Source organism: Ovis canadensis, chromosome 23, assembly GCF_042477335.2.
Source record: "Ovis canadensis isolate MfBH-ARS-UI-01 breed Bighorn chromosome 23, ARS-UI_OviCan_v2, whole genome shotgun sequence".
Lineage (NCBI taxonomy): Eukaryota > Metazoa > Chordata > Mammalia > Artiodactyla > Bovidae > Ovis > Ovis canadensis.
This window is the reverse complement of record NC_091267.1, coordinates 56,865,555-56,884,085: the sequence shown is the minus strand read 5'-3', so window position 1 is coordinate 56,884,085 and position 18,531 is coordinate 56,865,555. Positions and strand designations below refer to the sequence as shown.

The 18,531-nt window shown below is 43.1% G+C and overlaps 1 protein-coding gene and 1 long non-coding RNA gene across 6 annotated transcripts in view; one reads left to right on the top strand and one right to left on the bottom strand.

Annotated features, from left to right (window-relative positions):
* Positions 1-393: 393 nt before the first annotated feature.
* Positions 394-2,415, bottom strand: LOC138428320 (uncharacterized). The gene is made up of 2 exons (XR_011252385.1): positions 2,036-2,415; positions 394-1,802 (listed from the first exon to the last, which is right to left on the bottom strand). It is a non-coding gene; the product is annotated as an uncharacterized lncRNA (long non-coding RNA).
* Positions 1,995-18,531, top strand: part of PTPN2 (protein tyrosine phosphatase non-receptor type 2) — a 65,663-nt gene continuing 49,126 nt past the window's right edge. For all 5 annotated transcript variants that reach the window (XR_011252383.1, XR_011252384.1, XM_069568964.1 and 2 more), the window contains exon 1: positions 1,995-2,258. Coding sequence is in view for 3 of the 5 variants with exons in the window: in XM_069568964.1 (XP_069425065.1) it covers positions 2,190-2,258 (69 nt within the window). In the remaining 2 variants the exon portion in view is untranslated. The remainder of the gene's footprint in view (positions 2,259-18,531) is intronic.

The window sequence follows — 18,531 nt, the reverse complement described above, 5'->3', positions numbered from 1 at the left end:
TAATGAAGTATTTCAAACCTCTCAGGTAGCTCTGTTTCACAGAATTTCGATGGTCTGTATGCTCTGCAATCAATCCTTTAGCCACTAGCCTGTATGGCTACTGAGATTTGAAATGTGGCTAGTTCAACTGAGGAACTGAATTCTTAATTTCTGTTAAAGAAAAAATCTATGCCTGACACTTGTAGAAGATGATGAGGTAAAAGGAAGACTTCATTCCAGCTGTGCATGGGGTGACTACTGTGACAGGTATAAGGGCCACCACAATGGGTCTTGTAGTGGGGTAGGGATGGGTTCAACTCCAAATTCTGAAGAGGAAGTGGGAATTTACAGTCAAGTGGGGTGTCAGCAGATGGAAAATTACTAAGAGGTGTTAAAAAACAAAATTCAACTGAGTAAAATTTAGAGATTTTATTGGCTTTATTAAATGATTCATGTTTTGGGCAGATGGACAGAAGCTCCAAGGAGCTACCCAAAACAAACGACTTACAGGCAGAAGGGAGCTGGAACAAGGGAGTTATTCCAGGCAGAGAAGCAACTGGTTACTACAAGGTCAAGGGAAGTCTACCTAGCAGATCACCTACCTAGTGGTGATTAGTGAATCTTGATTTATTCCTTTAAATCCCATTTCTGGGAGAGCTGAAACTATCATCAAATCTAGATTGGTGACATGGGGCTTTCCATCGACTTCCTTTTGGGCCTGTAGTCTTGTTTTTAACAGAGGCAGCACAGGGGGTTTTGGGTGAGCTGACCTAATAGGATTCTAGGTAAAAGCAGGGCAGGGAGATCAGATGTCACGCGAGGGATGCAAAGATGAGGAACCTGACTAAATATCAAGAGTGATCAGTTACTGAGAATGGGGGCTTCTGGCTAACTGACTCAGCAGGATTGCAAAAATTTGACAATGCAGAGAGAAAAAGGGCAGTCCAAAACTCAAGACCTAGCTGAAAAAGAGCTCAGAGAATCTTGAGTAGAGTTTGGTCAAGAAGAGAATCTTTGTTATTTCATTTATTTAAAGTTTAAATTTCAGTGTTGGACAGCACAGCTTAATTTTTCTAACACATCACATTTCTACTGAAGATGATAAGCTATTCTAAGAACGCAAGTTTCCCAATAATGAATTATCTTACTGTAAAAGGAGATGATTTCCATAATCAGCATGTTTGTTTGTTATGAGATGATTTGTTCTTTTTACAGGTAACAAAAATCTGTATAGTCAAAGCTACGGTTTTTCCAGTAGTCATGTATGGATGTGAGAGCTGAACAATAAAAAAGGCTGAGAGCTGAAGAACTGATACCTTCAAACTGTGGTGCTTGAGAAGACTGAGAGTCCCTGGACTGCAAGGAGATCAAACAAGTCAATCCTAAAGGAAATCAACCCTGAATATTCATTGGAAGGACTGATACTGAAGCTCCAATACTTTGGCCACCTGATGAGAAAAGCCAACTCACTGAAAAAGACCCTGACGCTCAGAGAGATTGAAGCAAGCCAGGAGAAGAGGAGGACAGAGGCTGAGATGGTTGCATGGCATCACTGACTCGATGGACTGAGTTTTAGCAAACTCTGGGATATGGGGAAGAACAGGGAAGCCTGGCGTTCTGCAGTCCATTGGTCGCAAGGAGCCGGAGACGACTGAGCGACTGAACAACAAAGGTAACACTAACTTTTAAGCTTATAACGTTTACTTAACAAGCTGTCGTCTCCAACCTCCAGGAGACGTTGCCTCTCCTGGTGTAACAGCGGTTTATTCGGCACAAAACCCGGGGGCGGCCAGGAGCAGGCATCAGTCCCGGTTTACATTATCCTAGAGAAGAAAGTGGGGCACATGCCGCTAAACTGACCTAGATGATGTTCAAAATAAAATTCAAACCCCAGGTCGCTCAACCTGCAACTCTCCCTGAAGCCCAGCCTCCCCGGCCTGCCCGCTCCGCCCCTGGGGCTGCCTGGCCCCGCCCCCTCCACCTGGGCACCGCCTGGACCACGCCTCCCGCGGCGCCCCGCCCCGCGAAGCGCAGACAGCGCGTTGACGTCACGCACCAGGTACTTTCCCCGCGGCCGCGGCGGCGTGGGGGCGGGGCGGGACAGGCGTGGAGCGCGCATGCGCGGCAGCGGCTGCGCGCTGCCCGGATCGTGTGGGGCCTGAGCCTCTCCGCCGGCGCAGGCTCCCTCGCGACAGCTCGCTCCCGCCGCCATGTCGGCTGCCATCGAACGGGAGTTTGAGGAGTTAGACGCTCAGAATCGCTGGCAGCAGCTGTACCTGGTGAGTGGCCGGCTCACAAAGCCGCCGCCGTCCCCCTCAGAGGACCAGGCTCGCGCCCGCAGGCGCCCGCCGCCTCCCCCGCCGCCTCCCGTTGGGGCGGAAGTGGCGGCGCGCGTGCGCCGCCCAGGGCCTCTGCGCTTCGGCGCTCGGGGTGGGGGGGTGGGGAAAGGCCGAATGCGCGCAGGCGCAGTGGGCTCCGAGGGGCGGTGCCGGTGGCGGGTGTGGGCGTGGCCGGGAGAGGGCAGGGGGCGGCTGAGGGTCGGGGGTCCTGGGAGGGTCGCGGCACCGTGGCTGGGCAGCCGGCTCGCGGCTACCTGAGCGCCTTCGGCGCGCGGTCGCCCCCTCAGAGCTTTCCGGAAGGAGCTCGGTGAATCAGGGAAGGCTCCGAGGGGCTGCCGCGACCCCGGGCCGGGCCCGGCGGGGTCGGGTCTCCTCGCGTCGTGAGGCGGCTATGCGGACGCGAGCGCCTAGCGTGACTTTCTCGTCTCCTAGGGTAGACGTGCCCTAGGACGGTCTCCCGACTCAACCACGGACCTTTTCTGTGCGAGTAGAACTTCATTTTATGTCTTAAAATGATCTAGTTGTCCGCTTCCTCCTGCCAATCATTGCATGTTATTCCCAGGATTACAGTGAGTGGTGTGAGGTAAATGCTGTTTTGGCTCCTCTGTACAGTCAGACGACAAAAAGGGTTTTCCTGTAAATCTAGTTGCTCCCGGGTTTTTTCCCCTTCCCGTTTAATTAGATGACAGTTCCTCTTGTCATTATGTTCGTAATGTAATGTTTTCTTCTTGAGCACGTTAGCAGGACGTGTAATAAGTACCCTGATCCACGTGGGTCAGCGTGCGTTAGAATTGGGTACTCACTGCAAAGAAAACTGGTAAGGATTTTCCCAATTATAGGAAGTTTTAAATGCAGATTCTCGTAGGAAGCTTTATGTGAGAGGCTGCCAGCTGTGTCTTCTCTAGTTACATTTGTTTTAGAAGGGACAACTGTCCCCAGGTTGCAGGTAGTTTATCAGAACCCAGGTTTGAGAAGAGGTGGTGCTTGCTACAGCTTCATTCACCTGGACATTTTGATAAACCACTTTTGACTTTTTTTGTTTTCATTAGTGAATACCCTTGAATATTCCATGAGAACTATAATTCATCTTATCAGAAAAATGCATTTATATCCACTAAAAATTGTATTCAATGTCATGGAGTTCAGGAAACTCTTCATGGGTTTCTGCCTAGGAGTTCTTTAATGGGTTGGTCAGAGCTCTTCATTTTTATTTTTTTCCTAAGGGAAGGACAAGAGCTTTAGGTAGGTCAGTACAAATCACGCAGATGGTTTGGAAATGCTGACGGCCAAGGACAGAATCTTGACAGACAACAGTAAAGGACACAGGTAGAGAAAGGGAAGTTTGCAAAAAGAAAGGCTAGAGAGGAATAGCCTTAGGAGTTGGGGTAAATCGTTGGTGGGTGTGGAGGGAGCTGATGGTCTGTAGGCGTGTGCTGTAGGGGGCACAACAAGGTCACAATCCAAGAGGCCCATTGAGTTAATGTCTCAAAGATCAACAGGTTCCTTAAAGAGAGCAATTTGTGTGGAAAATAGAAGTCAGATGGAGGACGGAGCTGGAATGGTGCCTTGAAACCCCTGCCACAGCTCCTGAGACCACAGGTCTTGCCTCCCCATGTGTCTTTCTTCCCACTTTTCCACTGGTTTCTTCTGCCCCTTGAAATGTGCTGTCTGACCTCTTAAGGCCTTCGTAGAGACAGTTCTCTTTGCCTGCGCACAGCTTTTCTTTCCCTGTTTCTTCCCACCTTTGCTTAACTACCTTCTCCTCATCCTTGGATTCTCACTTCCTCGAGGAGGGGGTGGATTCCTGGCCCTCCCTGGCAGGGTGGGATCCCCTGGATGTACCTATGGCCTCCCCTTTCAAGGCTGGGCATTGGCTGTGATACAGAAGCACAGGACTTCAAGACAGCGGTTTCCATTAAGCAAACCACTGTTGTTTGAGTAGGAAAAAGTGTTTCAGTGGACTTTCTGCTTTGTAGATCACAGCAGTGGGTATGTTGATGATAACGTTTGAGAAGAGTTGTGCTTTTTTTGGCAATACTAATTTGGTTAGGAAAAGAAAGGCTTTGCTCTTGAGCAAAAACAACAACAAAAAAAAACTGAATGAAACTAAGAGCTAGACTTGCTTTTAGTGTGTGAGGACTTCTACTTTATACCTTATCAGTCAAAGTCCTGTAAGAAAAGGGAATGTATTATTTTTAGTCTGAAACTCTGGCCCCTTACTCCTTTTTTCCCCTCTCTGAACAGTTGCTTTTACAATGTAACTTGTGACATGGGAGGTTTCTGGGAGTGAATGACTGGATTGGCGCTCACTCTTAGTTGCTTGTGTTCACTGCCTCATCAGGCTTCCTGCAGGCCATGCATCTATCTAGTGGGCACTTAATATGTGTTTGCTGAACACTGACTTCCTACCACAGAAGGGTGACTTGATGGTTTACATGATCCGGATGGAGCGGGGGAGGCTAAAGAGAGAGGTTGGAGATTGAAGAAAGAGAAGGGATGCATATTGGAGACAGAAACCTCAGGAAGCAGGGGCTGATCGGACCAGGAGCACAGGGTGGAAAGCCTTGCTGTGAATGGGCGAGGCTGGCAGAAGTGAGATTGCTGGAAAGGTCTAATTTGGTCTGAGCGACAAGCTAGTAGCATTAATATAGTCTGAGGTTAATTCTGGCTTTTTGAGAAATGTTCACAATCCCTTTCTGCCTTTCCCTTGTTGCTGCTGATTGCCATGTGAATCAGCAGGGGCATTAGAAGGGCAGAGGAAAGGAATGGAAGTGTGTGAGCCTTTCGGGGAAGAGAGTAAAACTGTAGGGAAATGGCAAAAGCTAAGTTATGGAGTAATGTTTCTTGTAAGTGGTAGTTCAGGAAGAATTGGGGTAATTAATCAGAGTTTGTGGAACTGGTCATTTTTCTTCAATAGAAATTCATGGTTCAAATATTGTCAGATTAAGAGCAGTTTCTATCATTTGTGAGTCAGCTGATTTTTAAAAGTAAAATATCAAATGAACACTATTCTTCTAGTATTTACCTTGGCAGCCAGTGTGGAGGAAAAATCAAAGCTGTCTTGTTCTAAAACTGTTCCCTTGCAGTATCTGTTCCATGTTCTGCGAGCCTTAATGTAAGTACTCGGGGCTTGCTTCCATATTAAACTCCTTGATTTTCTTGAGAATCACTTGCATTTTCACAGCTTGGAGTCTTTTGTCTGGATATACTGGACAAGTTGGACATACTCTCTGTCTACCTTACTTGTCTGGAAAATGTCTTCAAGACTAAACATCAGTCATTTTGTTGTTGTTTAGTTGCTCAGTCATGTCTGACTCTTGGTGATCCTGTGGACTGTAGCCCACCAGGCCTCTCTGTCCATGGGATTTTCTAAGCAGGAAAAGTTGGTTGCCATTTCCTTCTCCAGCGGATCTTCCATCCTAGGGATTGAAGCCACATCTCTTGCATTGACAGGCATATTCTTTACCACTTCGCCACTGTGGCAAAGCTATGTGTTCCTTCTTTGATTCTGAATGCTCTTTTATTAGCATATGAATCCCATTGTTGTACAGCTGTCTGCCAGTCCATGTAGTTTCTTGGGAACTGCCTCATTTTCCCTTGTTTCCCCACCATCTGCCTGTAGCCTAAGGTGTGCCTGATGCTCAGGTAGCATTCACTAAACAAAAGTACTGCTGTGAGATGTCAGCACCTTGGTTTTTCCAGCCCCTCACTTGCCGCTGAGGTGACCCCGTCTAGCCACAACGAGGTTGTGACTGCTGTGGGGTTACCACATCCACTGGGAACTTACAGCCTGTGCTGTTGAGTCTCACTGCACTCTGCCTTGCTCTGCCAGCATGACAGCCTCTGTTGCTTCCTTTATGATCTGCTTGAGACAGTGGTGCTGAAAGAATCATGACATTTTCGATGGCAGGAGAGAGTGGGATGTGCTATAATAGGTTGGTCCTTGTGGGACTGGAGGCCTTGAAAACCATATCTGGGACCCATGGATCAAACTGGAAAGGGATTTCCAAGTGCCCTGAAACTGCAAACTTATTTGAATGCCCCCGGGGATGTGGTTTCTAGGGGATTCCAGGGCTTCGGTCAGATTCTTAAATGGAACTCTGTGATTCCTCAGTCAGAACCACCGTTTTAAGGAAAAGCAACCCGGAAAATGATACCCTGGTGAAGGATATAGAACTGGAAGCAGTACTGTTTCGCCTTTGACAGGATCTGTAGGTTGTGTTCATGGTGCTGAGTTGTGTCTGACTTTTTGACCGCATGGACTATAGTGCGCCAGGCTCCTCTGTCCGTGGTATTTCCCAGGCAAAAATACTTGAAGTGGGTTGCCATTTCCTCCTCCGGGGATCTTCCCAGCCCCAGGATCTAACCCACATCTTCTGGGTCTCCTCCATTGGCAGGTGGATTCTTTACACTGAGCCACCTGGGAAGAAGCCCAGTTCTCTAGGTTATGGATACCTAGAATCATGGAATTCCAGATGGCTGCATTGGCCCTGCCCTTTCTAGCTTGCTTTTGTTCAGGGTATTGACTTTAAAACAGAATCTCCAGTAGCCCTTTTCGGTTTCTCCTAGATCAGTAGTATCCACAAGAATTTGCTATTCCCTGCTGGAAAACTGTCACAGTTCTTTTTTTTTTTTTTAAATCTATTGATTTATTTGGCTGCACCGAGTTTTAGTTGTGGCATACAAACAGTTGCTGCCTGTGGGATCTAGTTCCCTGACCAGGGATTGAACCCAGGCCCCCTGCATTGGGAGCACAGAGCCTTAGCCACTAACGCTAGGAAGTGGCTAGCTACTAAGGAGCACAGAGCCTTAGGAAGTCCGTAGCTCAGCTCTTGGTGTCTCTTTCTGCAGTTCTGATCCCCTGCTTGATTGCTTTGTTTTCTTATTCTGTTCTCTCTCCAGAGAGTAAACCAGGGATAAAATCTAGGAAAGCAGAATTAAAATTTACATAAGTGCTAAATTAAGTTAAATGCGCTTTACTTTCTCAGCATTCCTATGATTTGTTTCCCCTGGAAATTCTTACCTAGATTCTCCACACACTGTTCCCTGTTGGTCGCGCCATTAAAATTTTTATTTCTTACCGGTAAACTGTTAGGGGCAGAGAATATTTAAACCTACTAGTTTATTAGAACCTTTGATAATACCATTCAGTTCAGTTCAGTTGCTCAGTTGTGTCCGACTCTGCAACCCCATGAATTGCAGCACGCCAGGCCTCCCTGTCCATCACCAACTCCCAGAGTTCACTCAAACTCATGTACATCGAGTCGGTGATGCCATCCAGTCATTTCATCCTCTGTCGTCCCCTTTTCCTCCTGCCCCAAATCCCTCCCAGCATCAGAGTCTTTTCCAATGAGTCAACTCTTCGCATGAGGTGGCCGAAGTACTGGAGTTTCAACTTTAGCATCATTCCTTCCAAAGAACACCCAGTTCAGTTCAGTTCAGTTCAGTTGCTCAGTCATTCCCGACTCTTTGTGACCCCATGTATCGCAGCATGCCAGGCCTCCCTGTCCATCACCAACTCCTGGAGTTCACTCAAACTCATGTCCATGGAGTCAGTGATGCCATCCAGTCATTTCATCCTCTGTCGTCCCTTTCTCCTCCTGCCCCCAATCCCTTCCAGCATCAGAGTCTTTTCCAATGAGTCAACTCTTCGCATGAGGTGGCCAAAGTACTGGAGTTTCAACTTCAGCATCATTCCCTCCAAAGAAATCCCAGGGCTGATCTCCTTTAGAATGGACTGGTTGGATCTCCATGCAGTCCAAGGGACTCTCAAGAGTCTTCTCCAACACCACAGTTAAAAAGCATCAATTCTTCAGTGCTCAGCTTTCTTCACAGTCCAACTCTCACATCCATACATGACCACTGGAAAAACCATAGCCTTGGCTAGATGGACCTTTGTTGGCAAAGTAATGTCTCTGCTTTTCAATATGCTATCTAGGTTGGTCATAACTTTGGATAATAGTGACTAACCATATACTAACTCAGTTTAGCATATAAATTTACAACATAGCAGCTGATAGCCAAGGAGCAGATATGGTTCAGCCAGCTAGTGTTACAGCATGTGAGTTCTGACTCTGCTAGTAAGCTTTTCTGTTATGTTCTTAGTTGGTGTTCTGCCTTGCTGGGCTGTTGTCTGAAATGAGTACAGTGCTATTTTAAATGTATTGAGTATAGCGCTAATTTAATGTTCTACTTATGGTTTAGTAAACAGTGAAATCCTTGCTTTTAATGATCGTGGACACATTTAGACACCTTTAAGATAAAACCTGTGAACAAGAGACATGACCACATACGTTCAGTTCCCCCAGATTTGGTGTATGATTTCAAGGGCATCATAGGCCCTGAGGACCATTGGGATTGCTGACTTCCAGGAAACTTGTGTCTGTGGATTTCTGGCATCTTTTCTGTTTGTTTGTTTTAATACGCTCCTACTCTTTCACACCCAGTACTCTAACTTAATAAGCTCATTGTTCTGTCACTTTGTTTGGCTCATGTCTCATCATTGATAACTTTGTGTCATACTGCCTGCATTCTCTAAAGAAAGTCTCATGCTGAATTACTTTGTTTCTTCTTTCACTATATTCAAACAGGTTTGTATTTTGAAAGCTATCATTTCCTCTTGACAGTTTGCTTAGTTGTGCTTCCAGGAGTTCTTGAAGTGGGCTGGAGTAAGGTTCCTGGACGGTGGTCCGCTCCTCCTAGTTAAAGTTGGGACCTCAGACAGTCCAGGTTCTCCATGATAGCGGCAACTGTTCTCAACCAATGAAATTACAAAACGCAGGTGATGTGATGTGAGGTTAGTTGCTCAGTCGTATCTGACTCTTTGTGACCCCATGGCGTTGCCATTTCCTTCTTCAGGGAATCTTCCCCACCCAGAGATCGAAATAGGATCTCCTGCATTGCATTCAAATCATAAGTTTTTATTTTTTGAAATCCCTATTACTGTAATATCAGGGTAAGAAAATTACACAATATTAAAAAATATGGCACTTCACTCCAGTACTCTTGCCTGGAAAATCCCATGGACAGAGGAGCCTGGTAGGCTGCAATCCATGGGGTCAGTAACAGTTGGGTACGACTGAGTGACTTCACTTTCACTTTTCATTTTCATGCATTGGAGAAGGAAATGGCTACCCACTCCATCATTCTTGGCCAGGAGAATCCCAGGGACGGGGAGCCTGATGGGCTGCCGTCTATGGGGTCGCACAGTCGGACACGACTGAAGCGACTTAGCAGCAGCAGCAGCAAGCAATATTTTAGTACTTGGTATATATAGCTTTTTTTACATAGTATATGGGAAATGTATCCTTGTACTGTAGAATGTTCTATCTTGAGCTCTTGTGATGGAACAGCAAGTAAGAATTTAGGAAATGGGAAAAGAGCTGTTAATTTTATAAGAAAAAAAAAAACAACCTTTAAGATAATCCCAAATTGGTTGTTTATAATTATGGGAGAAATACCAAAATTTCTTCTTTATATTTAAGATCCCTAAGGGAATCCTGAATTATATGTGGGCTCATTGTTCTCTTTATTAGTCAAATGTTTTTGCCTGTACTCTGTATGAAGGTCCTGTGGATGGACACAGTGAAGTGTGAAGCTAAGTATCTCACATCCTTCAAACCCCATTACTTAAGAGTGTTCAGGCTTGGTTATGGCTCTGAGAGTGCCCTTCACTGTCTGGGGAGATCAGATTCCTCATGGTGTATGTCCTGCTGTATATCATGCTTTCTGAGAGGCCTTCTTTGAGTAAAAGAGTTTAATAAGAATAAAATAGCTTATCTTGCCTGAACCTCCTCCTTTGTATGAGACATGGTATGTAACTTCATGTGGATTATCTCACAGGTGGTCACACATGAGAAAAACTGAGATTCAGCTTCTCCAGATGTATGCTGCAGTTAACCAGCAGGTCCAGACAGGAATCCAGTACTGAATTCTAGAGCTCGTGTTTTAATACCTGAATAAGTAAATGGTTGGGGTTTCAGGAATATGACAAGAATGAGAAAAGTACAGAAGGGCATGCAATGCAAGAGCAAGTCACTGCTCCTACCATTCCTGGTTCCTTCCTGTGCCTGTGCTTCTCCATTCACACCCATCTTTACCTGCCTGCCTGCCTGCCTCCCCTCTCCCTCCCTCCCTCTGTCCAGCCTCGTTAAAACAAATGTTAGCATACTGTTTTACACCTTGGTTTTTCTCTTACATATAGAAAATCCTTCCATATAGATCTCATGTGTTCATTTTAACGGTTGAACAGTGTTCATTATTTAAGCACTCATCTGTGCACATGTAGGTTATTTCCAGCCGTTAGCTGTTGGGAGCAGTGCTGCGAAGAGCGTGTATACACACGCCCATCAGTAGTGTAGGAAAGTGCCTGGTTTCCTACAGCTTTATATGCCTAGTGTTTAATCTTTGTTCATGAGGTGGAAAATGGTCTTACTGTTGTTGTATTTTGCAGTTCTTTTTTTATGAATGAAGTTTAACAGTGCTTACTTTTAAAAGTCACTTGTATTTCCTTTCCCTTTCTGGTATGTTAGAGCTCTTTACATATTAAGGAACTTAAACCTTTGTCATATATTACAAATATTTTTTTCAAATTTTATTCATAATTGTAATACTGTAATATTTTTCAAAATATCTTTTGTCCTCGTTTATGATAGTTTTTCATGTAGAAAATTTAAATATTAATGAAATGAGATTTATCAGCCTTTTCTAAGTTATTGTGCCATAGCTCAGAGAGGCTTTCTCTGTTCTCTGATTACAAAAAAACTTTCTGCAATGTTTTTCAACAATTTTATGGTTTTATTTCTTTTACATTTGAATCACTGCTCAACCAGGGCTTGATTTTGGTATGAGGAATGAGGTAGACACCCTATCAAATTGTTTCTGTGGTTAAATGTAAGTAACAATTTGCCATTTTCACCATTTTAATGTATACAATTCAGTGTCATTTATTCCATTTTCAGTGCTGTGCAGCCATCACCCCCCCCCCCCCCCATTTACCAAACCCTTTCAGCACCTTGAATAGAAACCTGGTTCCCAGTAAGCAGTAACTCCCTATTTCCTCCTCCCCCAGTCCCTGGTGATCTCTGCTTTACTTGAGCTCTATGAATCTGCTTCTCTACATCCCTCATACACATGGGCCCATGTAGTACTTTTCTCTTTGCATCTGAATTATTTCACTGAACGTGATGTTGTTAAGGTGGAACAATGTCATCTGTAGCAGCCTCATTTCTTTTTATGGCTGAATAATTTTTTTTGTATGGATATACCACATTTTGTTTCTCTGCTAATGGACGTTTGGATTGTTTCCATCTTTCGGCTCTTGTGAATAATGCTGCTGTGAACGTTGGTGTTCAAATATTCATTGGCATCCCTGTTTTGTTTTTTTATTTTTCACTGTTCTGGGTCTTTGTTGTGTGCACAGGCTTTCTCTAGTTGCATTAAGCAGGGACTACTCATTCATTGCAGTGGCCTCTCTCGTTGCGGCTCCTAAGCTCCAGAGCACAGGCTCAGTAGTATGGTGTACTTGGTGTGTGGGATCTTCCCAGATCAGCGATCAAACCTGAGTTGCTTGCATTGGCAGGCTGATTCTTATGCACTGAGCCACCAGAGAAGTCCTGGGGTTCGTTTTTAATTCTTTTGGTTTGGACCTAGAGGTAGAATTGCTGGATAATATGGAACATGGAGGAGCTGCTAAACTGTTTTCCACAGTGGCAGCAACATTTTACATTCTCACCAGCAATGCTTGAGGATTCTGCTTTCTTCCCATCCTCACTAACATTTGTTATTTTCCACTTTAAAAATTATGGTCCTGCCTAGTAGTTATGTCATTGAGGTTTAGATTTGCATTTCCCTCATGTCTAAGGATGTTGAACATCTTTTTCATGTGCTTATTGATTGTTTCTGTATCTTTGGAGAAATGACTATTCAAGTCCTTTACCCTTTTTTGGTTTGCTTTTAATTAAGACTTTACTGGAGTTGTTTCAGGTTCATAGCAGAATTGAGAGGAAGACAGAGATTTCTTATATATCCCCTGGCCCCACACCATTATCAGCGTTCCCCACCAGAGTAGTACATTTGTTACAATCCATGAACCTACACTGACAATAATCATCCAGATCTATAGTTTAATATTTAGATTCACTCTTGGTGTTGTATATTCGGTGTGTTTGGACTAATGTATTATATGACCTCTGTCCATCACTGTGCCATCATACAGGGTATTTTCAGAAATCCTCTGTGCCCCACCTTGTCATCCCTCCAACCCTTGACAACCACTAATCTTTTACTGTCTCCATAGTTTTGCCTTTTCCAGACTGTTATATAGTTGGAATCATACAGTATGTAGCCTTTCAGGTAGGCTTCCTTCAATTAGAAATATGATTTAAAGTTTATCCATGTCTTCCATGGTTTGATAGCTCATTTCTTTTTCACACTGATTAATATTTTATCATCTGGGTATATCACAGTTTATTTATCCATTCAGCCTTTGAAGGACATACTGGTTGCTTCCAAGTTTTGGCAATTATGAATAAAACTGATATAAACATCCATGTGCAGGTTTTTATGTGGACATAAGTATTCAGCTCCTTTGGGTAAATACTGAGGAGCCTGCTTGCTAGATCATATGTTAAGAGTTTGTGTTTGTGTGGTTTTGTAAGAAAGCACCACACTTGTCTTTCAGAATGTCTGAACCATTTTGTATTCCCACCAGCAGTGAATGAGAGTTCCTGTTGCTCCACACTCTTGTTATCATTTGGTGGTGTTGGTATTTCAGATTTTGTCCATGTTACTATTTGTCTTTGCCTATTTTTTAATTGTCATTTTGTTGAATTGTAGGAGTTCTTTACATATTCTGGTTATTAATATCTCATCAGATATATTATATATAAATATTTTTCCCAATCTGTGGGTTTTTACTCTTTAGATAGTGTCATTTTATGCAAGTAAGTCTTCAGTTTTGATGACATCCAGTTCATCTATTTTTGCTTTGTTGCCTGTGCTTTTGGTGTCATAATTTAGGACACCATTGCCAAATTCAAGATCATGAAGATTTTCAAACCTTATGTTTTCTCCTAAGATTTTCTTATGTTTGGCTCTTATAAATAGGTCTTTGATCCATTTTTAGTTAATTTTTCTGTGAGGTGTATTGTAAAAGTCCAACTTCATTCTTTTGCATGTGGTTGTCCAGTTTTCCCAACACTGTTTTTTGAAAAGACTGTCCCTTCTATGTTGGATGATCGTAGCCCATTTGTTGAAAATCAGTTGACCACAGATCTGAGGGTTATTTCTGAACTCTCTTCTATTCCACTCATCTGTGTCTGTCTTTTTGGCATACCACATGGGGTTGATGACTATAGCTCTATAAATATTGTAATCAGGCAAGTGTGATTGCTTCAGCTTTATTGTGCTTTTTCAGTATTGTATGGCTTTTCTGCATCCCTTGACTTTTCATATAAATTTTGGGATGAGTTTTTCTGTTTCTATAAAATTGTCATTGGAATTTTGATCAGGATTACATTGAACAAATAGGGATCTTGATAGGGATTACATTTAAAAATGACTTCTTATAGTTTTATCATCTTAATATTGTCTTCCAGTTGATGAGCATGAGGTAGCTTTCTATTTTGTTTAGGTTGTATTTATTTCAGCCATCTTTTATAGTTTTTAGAGTACAGATCTTTTGCCATTTTGGTTGTTTATTCTAAAGTGTTTTATTCCTTTTGATTCTATTATAAATGGGCATGTTTTCTTAATTTCATTTTTTTGGATTGTTCATTGCTAGTATGTAGAAACAGCTGATTTTTGTATGTTGATTTTGTGTTTTGCAATTTTTCTGAATGTTTCTTAGCTCTAACAGTTGTTTTGTGGATTCTTTAGTTTTTCTACATACAAGATCACATGTTTTGTGAGTAGAGATAATTCAACAACTTTCCTTCCAACTTGGATTGCTTAATACTTTTTTGCCTAGTTCTCAGGTTGAACATCTAGTGCTGTGTTGAATAGAAGTGATGAAGGTGGAAATCTTTGTCTTGTTCCTGATCAATTAATTTTTTTCTGAATAACTGCTTTTATTATACTATGTGTAGAGTAATCCATCTTTCCTTGTCCCCGCCCCTCCACTTGCAACACCATTTGCATAATTTGTAGGGTCCCTGTGTGTGTGTTGGGTGAGTGAAGCATGAACAAAGGCCTGCATGATCTGATCTCTTGCCACTTGCTCATCCTTAAGTCTTGCATTTCCCTCTCTCGTGCACCACAAGTGTTGTGTTGCTTATGCTTCGTGCAGGACACCAATCAGTCATTCTTCATTCATTTCTTATGTATATTCACATGTCTGGGACTTTGCACGGCTGTTTTGTCTACTTGGACCCATCTTCCACTGCTTGTTGACTTGGCTTCAGCCTGCTCATTTTTAGGCCCCTGTATGCACTGTTTTGCCTTCAGGCAAATGTAAATCCTCTTTCTGTGTTTACTTTAAATGTGAACATGCTTTTCTTATGCTTAATAGACTTGCTCCTTGGTAATTTCAAGTCTGAGGTCTGATTTTAAAGAGAAAGTTGTCAGATGCAGTTGTGCAAATAGCAGTAAAAATTGACAGCAAGAAAAAAAAATGACAGCAAGAAAGTCAGAAAATGAGAAACGAATATGATTTTCTAGGTCTTTAATCCCATGCAGTAGAAGCTTTTTTTGTTGTTCTTTCTTATTGAAATGACCAAAACAGTGATAAGGGAAAAAAAAGATTATTATTTGACACTAGAGAAGGGTCCCACCCACATATTTGAGACTTAGGGGATTTTGATAGTAAACTGTGAGCATCCACAAAAGTTTGGGTAAGGGCACCTTCCTGTAGAGATGAACAAACACAATGCCAGAGATACGAAAAACTCAGCACTTGAGGAAAATGAAACTGTGTCCTTTAGGGCATGTGAAATAGTATGAAAAAGAGAGAAAAGTGGAATTCAGATCCCCAATATGACAAGAGAAGATTGCAAAAATAAAATAAGCTGAGAACAGGAACAAGTTCTTGAAGTTATAAAATGTGACTGTAAAAAAAATTTAGGACTCCCTAGCAGAATAGATTGTGCAGAATGCCAAGTTAACTTGAAAAACAAAAACCTCACATTTAGGAATTTAGGAAAAAGATTAATTGTAAGAGAGCATTTAAAGCACAGGAATTTCTCAAATGTCTGGTTAAAGTTCTGAAAGAGAGAACAGAGGAGACAGATGAAGCAGAAACTGAGGAGACAGTGAAGAACATCTCTGAGCCAAAGAAAGCCTTGAAACTCAAGGTCAAAGTTTTTACCAGGAATACATTTAAAAAGCATAAAAACTTGGCTCCATCCTGCTGACTTTTCTAAGTATTCAGGGTAAAGAAAAAGCAGGACAAGTTATCTTTAGGGAAGAACAGGTCAGATTTGCATCAGATCCCTGGGAAAAGGAGATGTTGGTCAATCTTAACATAGTCAACTCACACGTGCAAGTAACTTTGAAATACAGCTGAGGAGCTAAATAAAAGGTTCTCCCAAGTAGCCCAGTTCCATTTATTGATTTGTTAATGCCTTTGTTTATGTTGTGTATTACCATTCCAAGAGAGTATGAGTTTATGCGACTGCTGGCAGGAATGCCTGCATGGGATGTGCCATGATTTGTTCATGGTTCATATTGTTTCCCTAAAGTGGACATTCAGGTTATTTCTAGCCTTTCAACATCATAAATAACTCCATGAAAGACATTTTGTGCATGAGTTAGATATGTTTTGGATCCTTGCCATTGAGAAATAATGAGTGAGTCAATTATTCCTATCTTTTTTGAGCAAAAATCATAAGGAATCAATAGAATATAAATTTTGGGGGGGTTAAATGCTTTAAAACAAAGATCTTCCCCACTTAAATTTACCTCTGATTAAAGGTGGCCTTGGAAGTTAGATGAGCTCAGTGGTTCTCAGCTGGGTATTTTGGTGGGTGTGTTGGTGGTCATAGATGGAGGAGGGTCTGCTGCTGCTAGATGGCCTGCTGGGCACAGGGGACCCTGCAGCAGAGCCAGCCAGCCCGCTGTCAGCACTCTGAGGTCGGGAGACCTCAGGTTAACAGGTTTACCACTGACAGAAGTATCCTTGGTTGGTACTTAGGGCCACAGTTCATGGTTCTCTCTGTGGTGGGAGGAGGATGTTTCAGCAGAAGGACATCAGTGGATACTGTGCTGAGTATAGCAGACCTGGGGGGTGGTTTAGCGCTTCCCCTCCCCTCCCCATTTTGAGAAACACCCAAGTATTTTATTGTGTACACAAAGTACTTAAAAATTGTTTTTATGTCTTAAGTCATTCAGTCAGTTCAGTCGCTCAGCCATGTCTAACTCTGCGACCCCATGAACCATAGCACGCCAGGCCTCCCTGTCCATCACCAACTCCTCGAGTTTACCCAAACTCATGTCCATTGAGTCGGTGATGCCGTCTAACCATCTCATCCTCTGTGATCCCCTTCTCCTCCTGCCTTCAATCTCTCCCAACATCAGAGTCTTTTCAAATGAGTCAGCTCTTCGCATCAGGTGGCCAAAATATTGGAGTTTCAGCTTCAACATCAGTCCTTCCAATGAACACCCAGGACTGATCTCCTTTAGGATGGACTGGTTGGATCTCCTTACAGTCCAGAGGCCCTCAAGAGTCTTCTCCAACACCACAGTTCAAAAGTATCAATTCTTCGATGCTCAGCTTTCTTTATAGTCCAACTCTCACATCCATACATGACCACTGGAAAAACCATAGCCTTGACTAGACGGACCTTTGTTGACAAAGTAATGTCTCTGCTTTTTAATATGCTGTCTAGGTTGGTCATAACTTTCCTTCCAATTAAGGAAGGAAACTTAAGAAAAAGTTCCTTTTCCAACTTTCCTTCCTTTTAATTTCAAAGCTGCAATCACCATCTGCAGTGATTTTGGAGCCCCAAAAAATAAAGTCAGCCACTGTTTCCCCATCTATTTGCCATGAAGTGATGGGACTGGATGCCATGGTCTTAGTTTTCTGAATGTTGACCTTTAAGCCAACTTTTTCACTCTCACTTTCATCAAGAGGCTCTTTAGTTCTTCACTTTCTCCCATAAGGGTGGTGTCATCTGCATATCTGAGGTTATTGATGTTTCTCCCTGGTATCTGAGGATATTGATATTTATGTCTTAGGTGGTCCTCAAAATCTCTTAGTGTCAGATCTGATTACTGTTGAGATTTGGCACTGTTGTCTGTATTAGTTATGAGACCTGTTCTTTAGCTGCTGGGAAAGAAAAGAAAATCAGGCCACAGCTGACTTAACAAATAGGGACTTCCTTTTGGGATAGGAGTCCAGGCCTGTTCCTGTGGCTCCGTCATGCCATCCATGACCCTCTCCTCATTCTGCCTAGCCTTCCTCAGAATGTGCTGTTACCGTAGGGCCACAGGACAGCTCCCGCCGTTTGCCACCCCCACGTCAGAGCCTGTGCTCAAATGAGCCAGCCCTCTTGCTCACAACTCTCCTGCAAGCCTACCAAGTGATTTCTGCTTATTCCCACTGATTGGCCAGAGCACTGCCCCATGACTGTTCTTAGCTGTACTGGAGTTCGGGAAATACAAGCTTTTAATTGGGCTTGTTGTAAGTCAAAAACTACATTCAGAAACCTTTAGTAAGAAACAGTCTATTGGAGCAAGCAGCTAGTATATACCTCTACAGCTGTTTTCTAAAGTGCTGGAAACTGAAAGTGAAAGTTGCTCAGTCATGTCCAACTCTTTGCGACTCCTTAGACTGTATAGTCCATGGAATTCTCCAGACCAGAATACTGGAGTGGGTAGCCTTTCCCTTCTCCAGGGGATCTTCCCAAACCAGGGATCGAACCCAGGTCTCCTGCATTCCAGGTGGATTTTTTACCAGCTGAGCCACAAGGGGGAAGGGGTTCTTCCTAAATGCACTGAAATTAAAGGTAAAGGAGAACAAATAATAATGATAGCTTTGGAAGTTTGAGAGATTGGACTCTGTAGAATTCTTTTTTAAAAAATTAATTGAGAAAATAAAATGTGTTTGTTACGAATGTATTTCCTAACCCCAAGCATTTGACTGTTCTATGGTGTTTTGTACATTATGGTGATCTGTACATGTACATTTGCAGTCCATGGGGTTGCAAAGAGTCGGACATGACTGAGTGACTGAATTGGTGTTTTGTACATTAAGATCACTTCCGTACCCCAATACTTG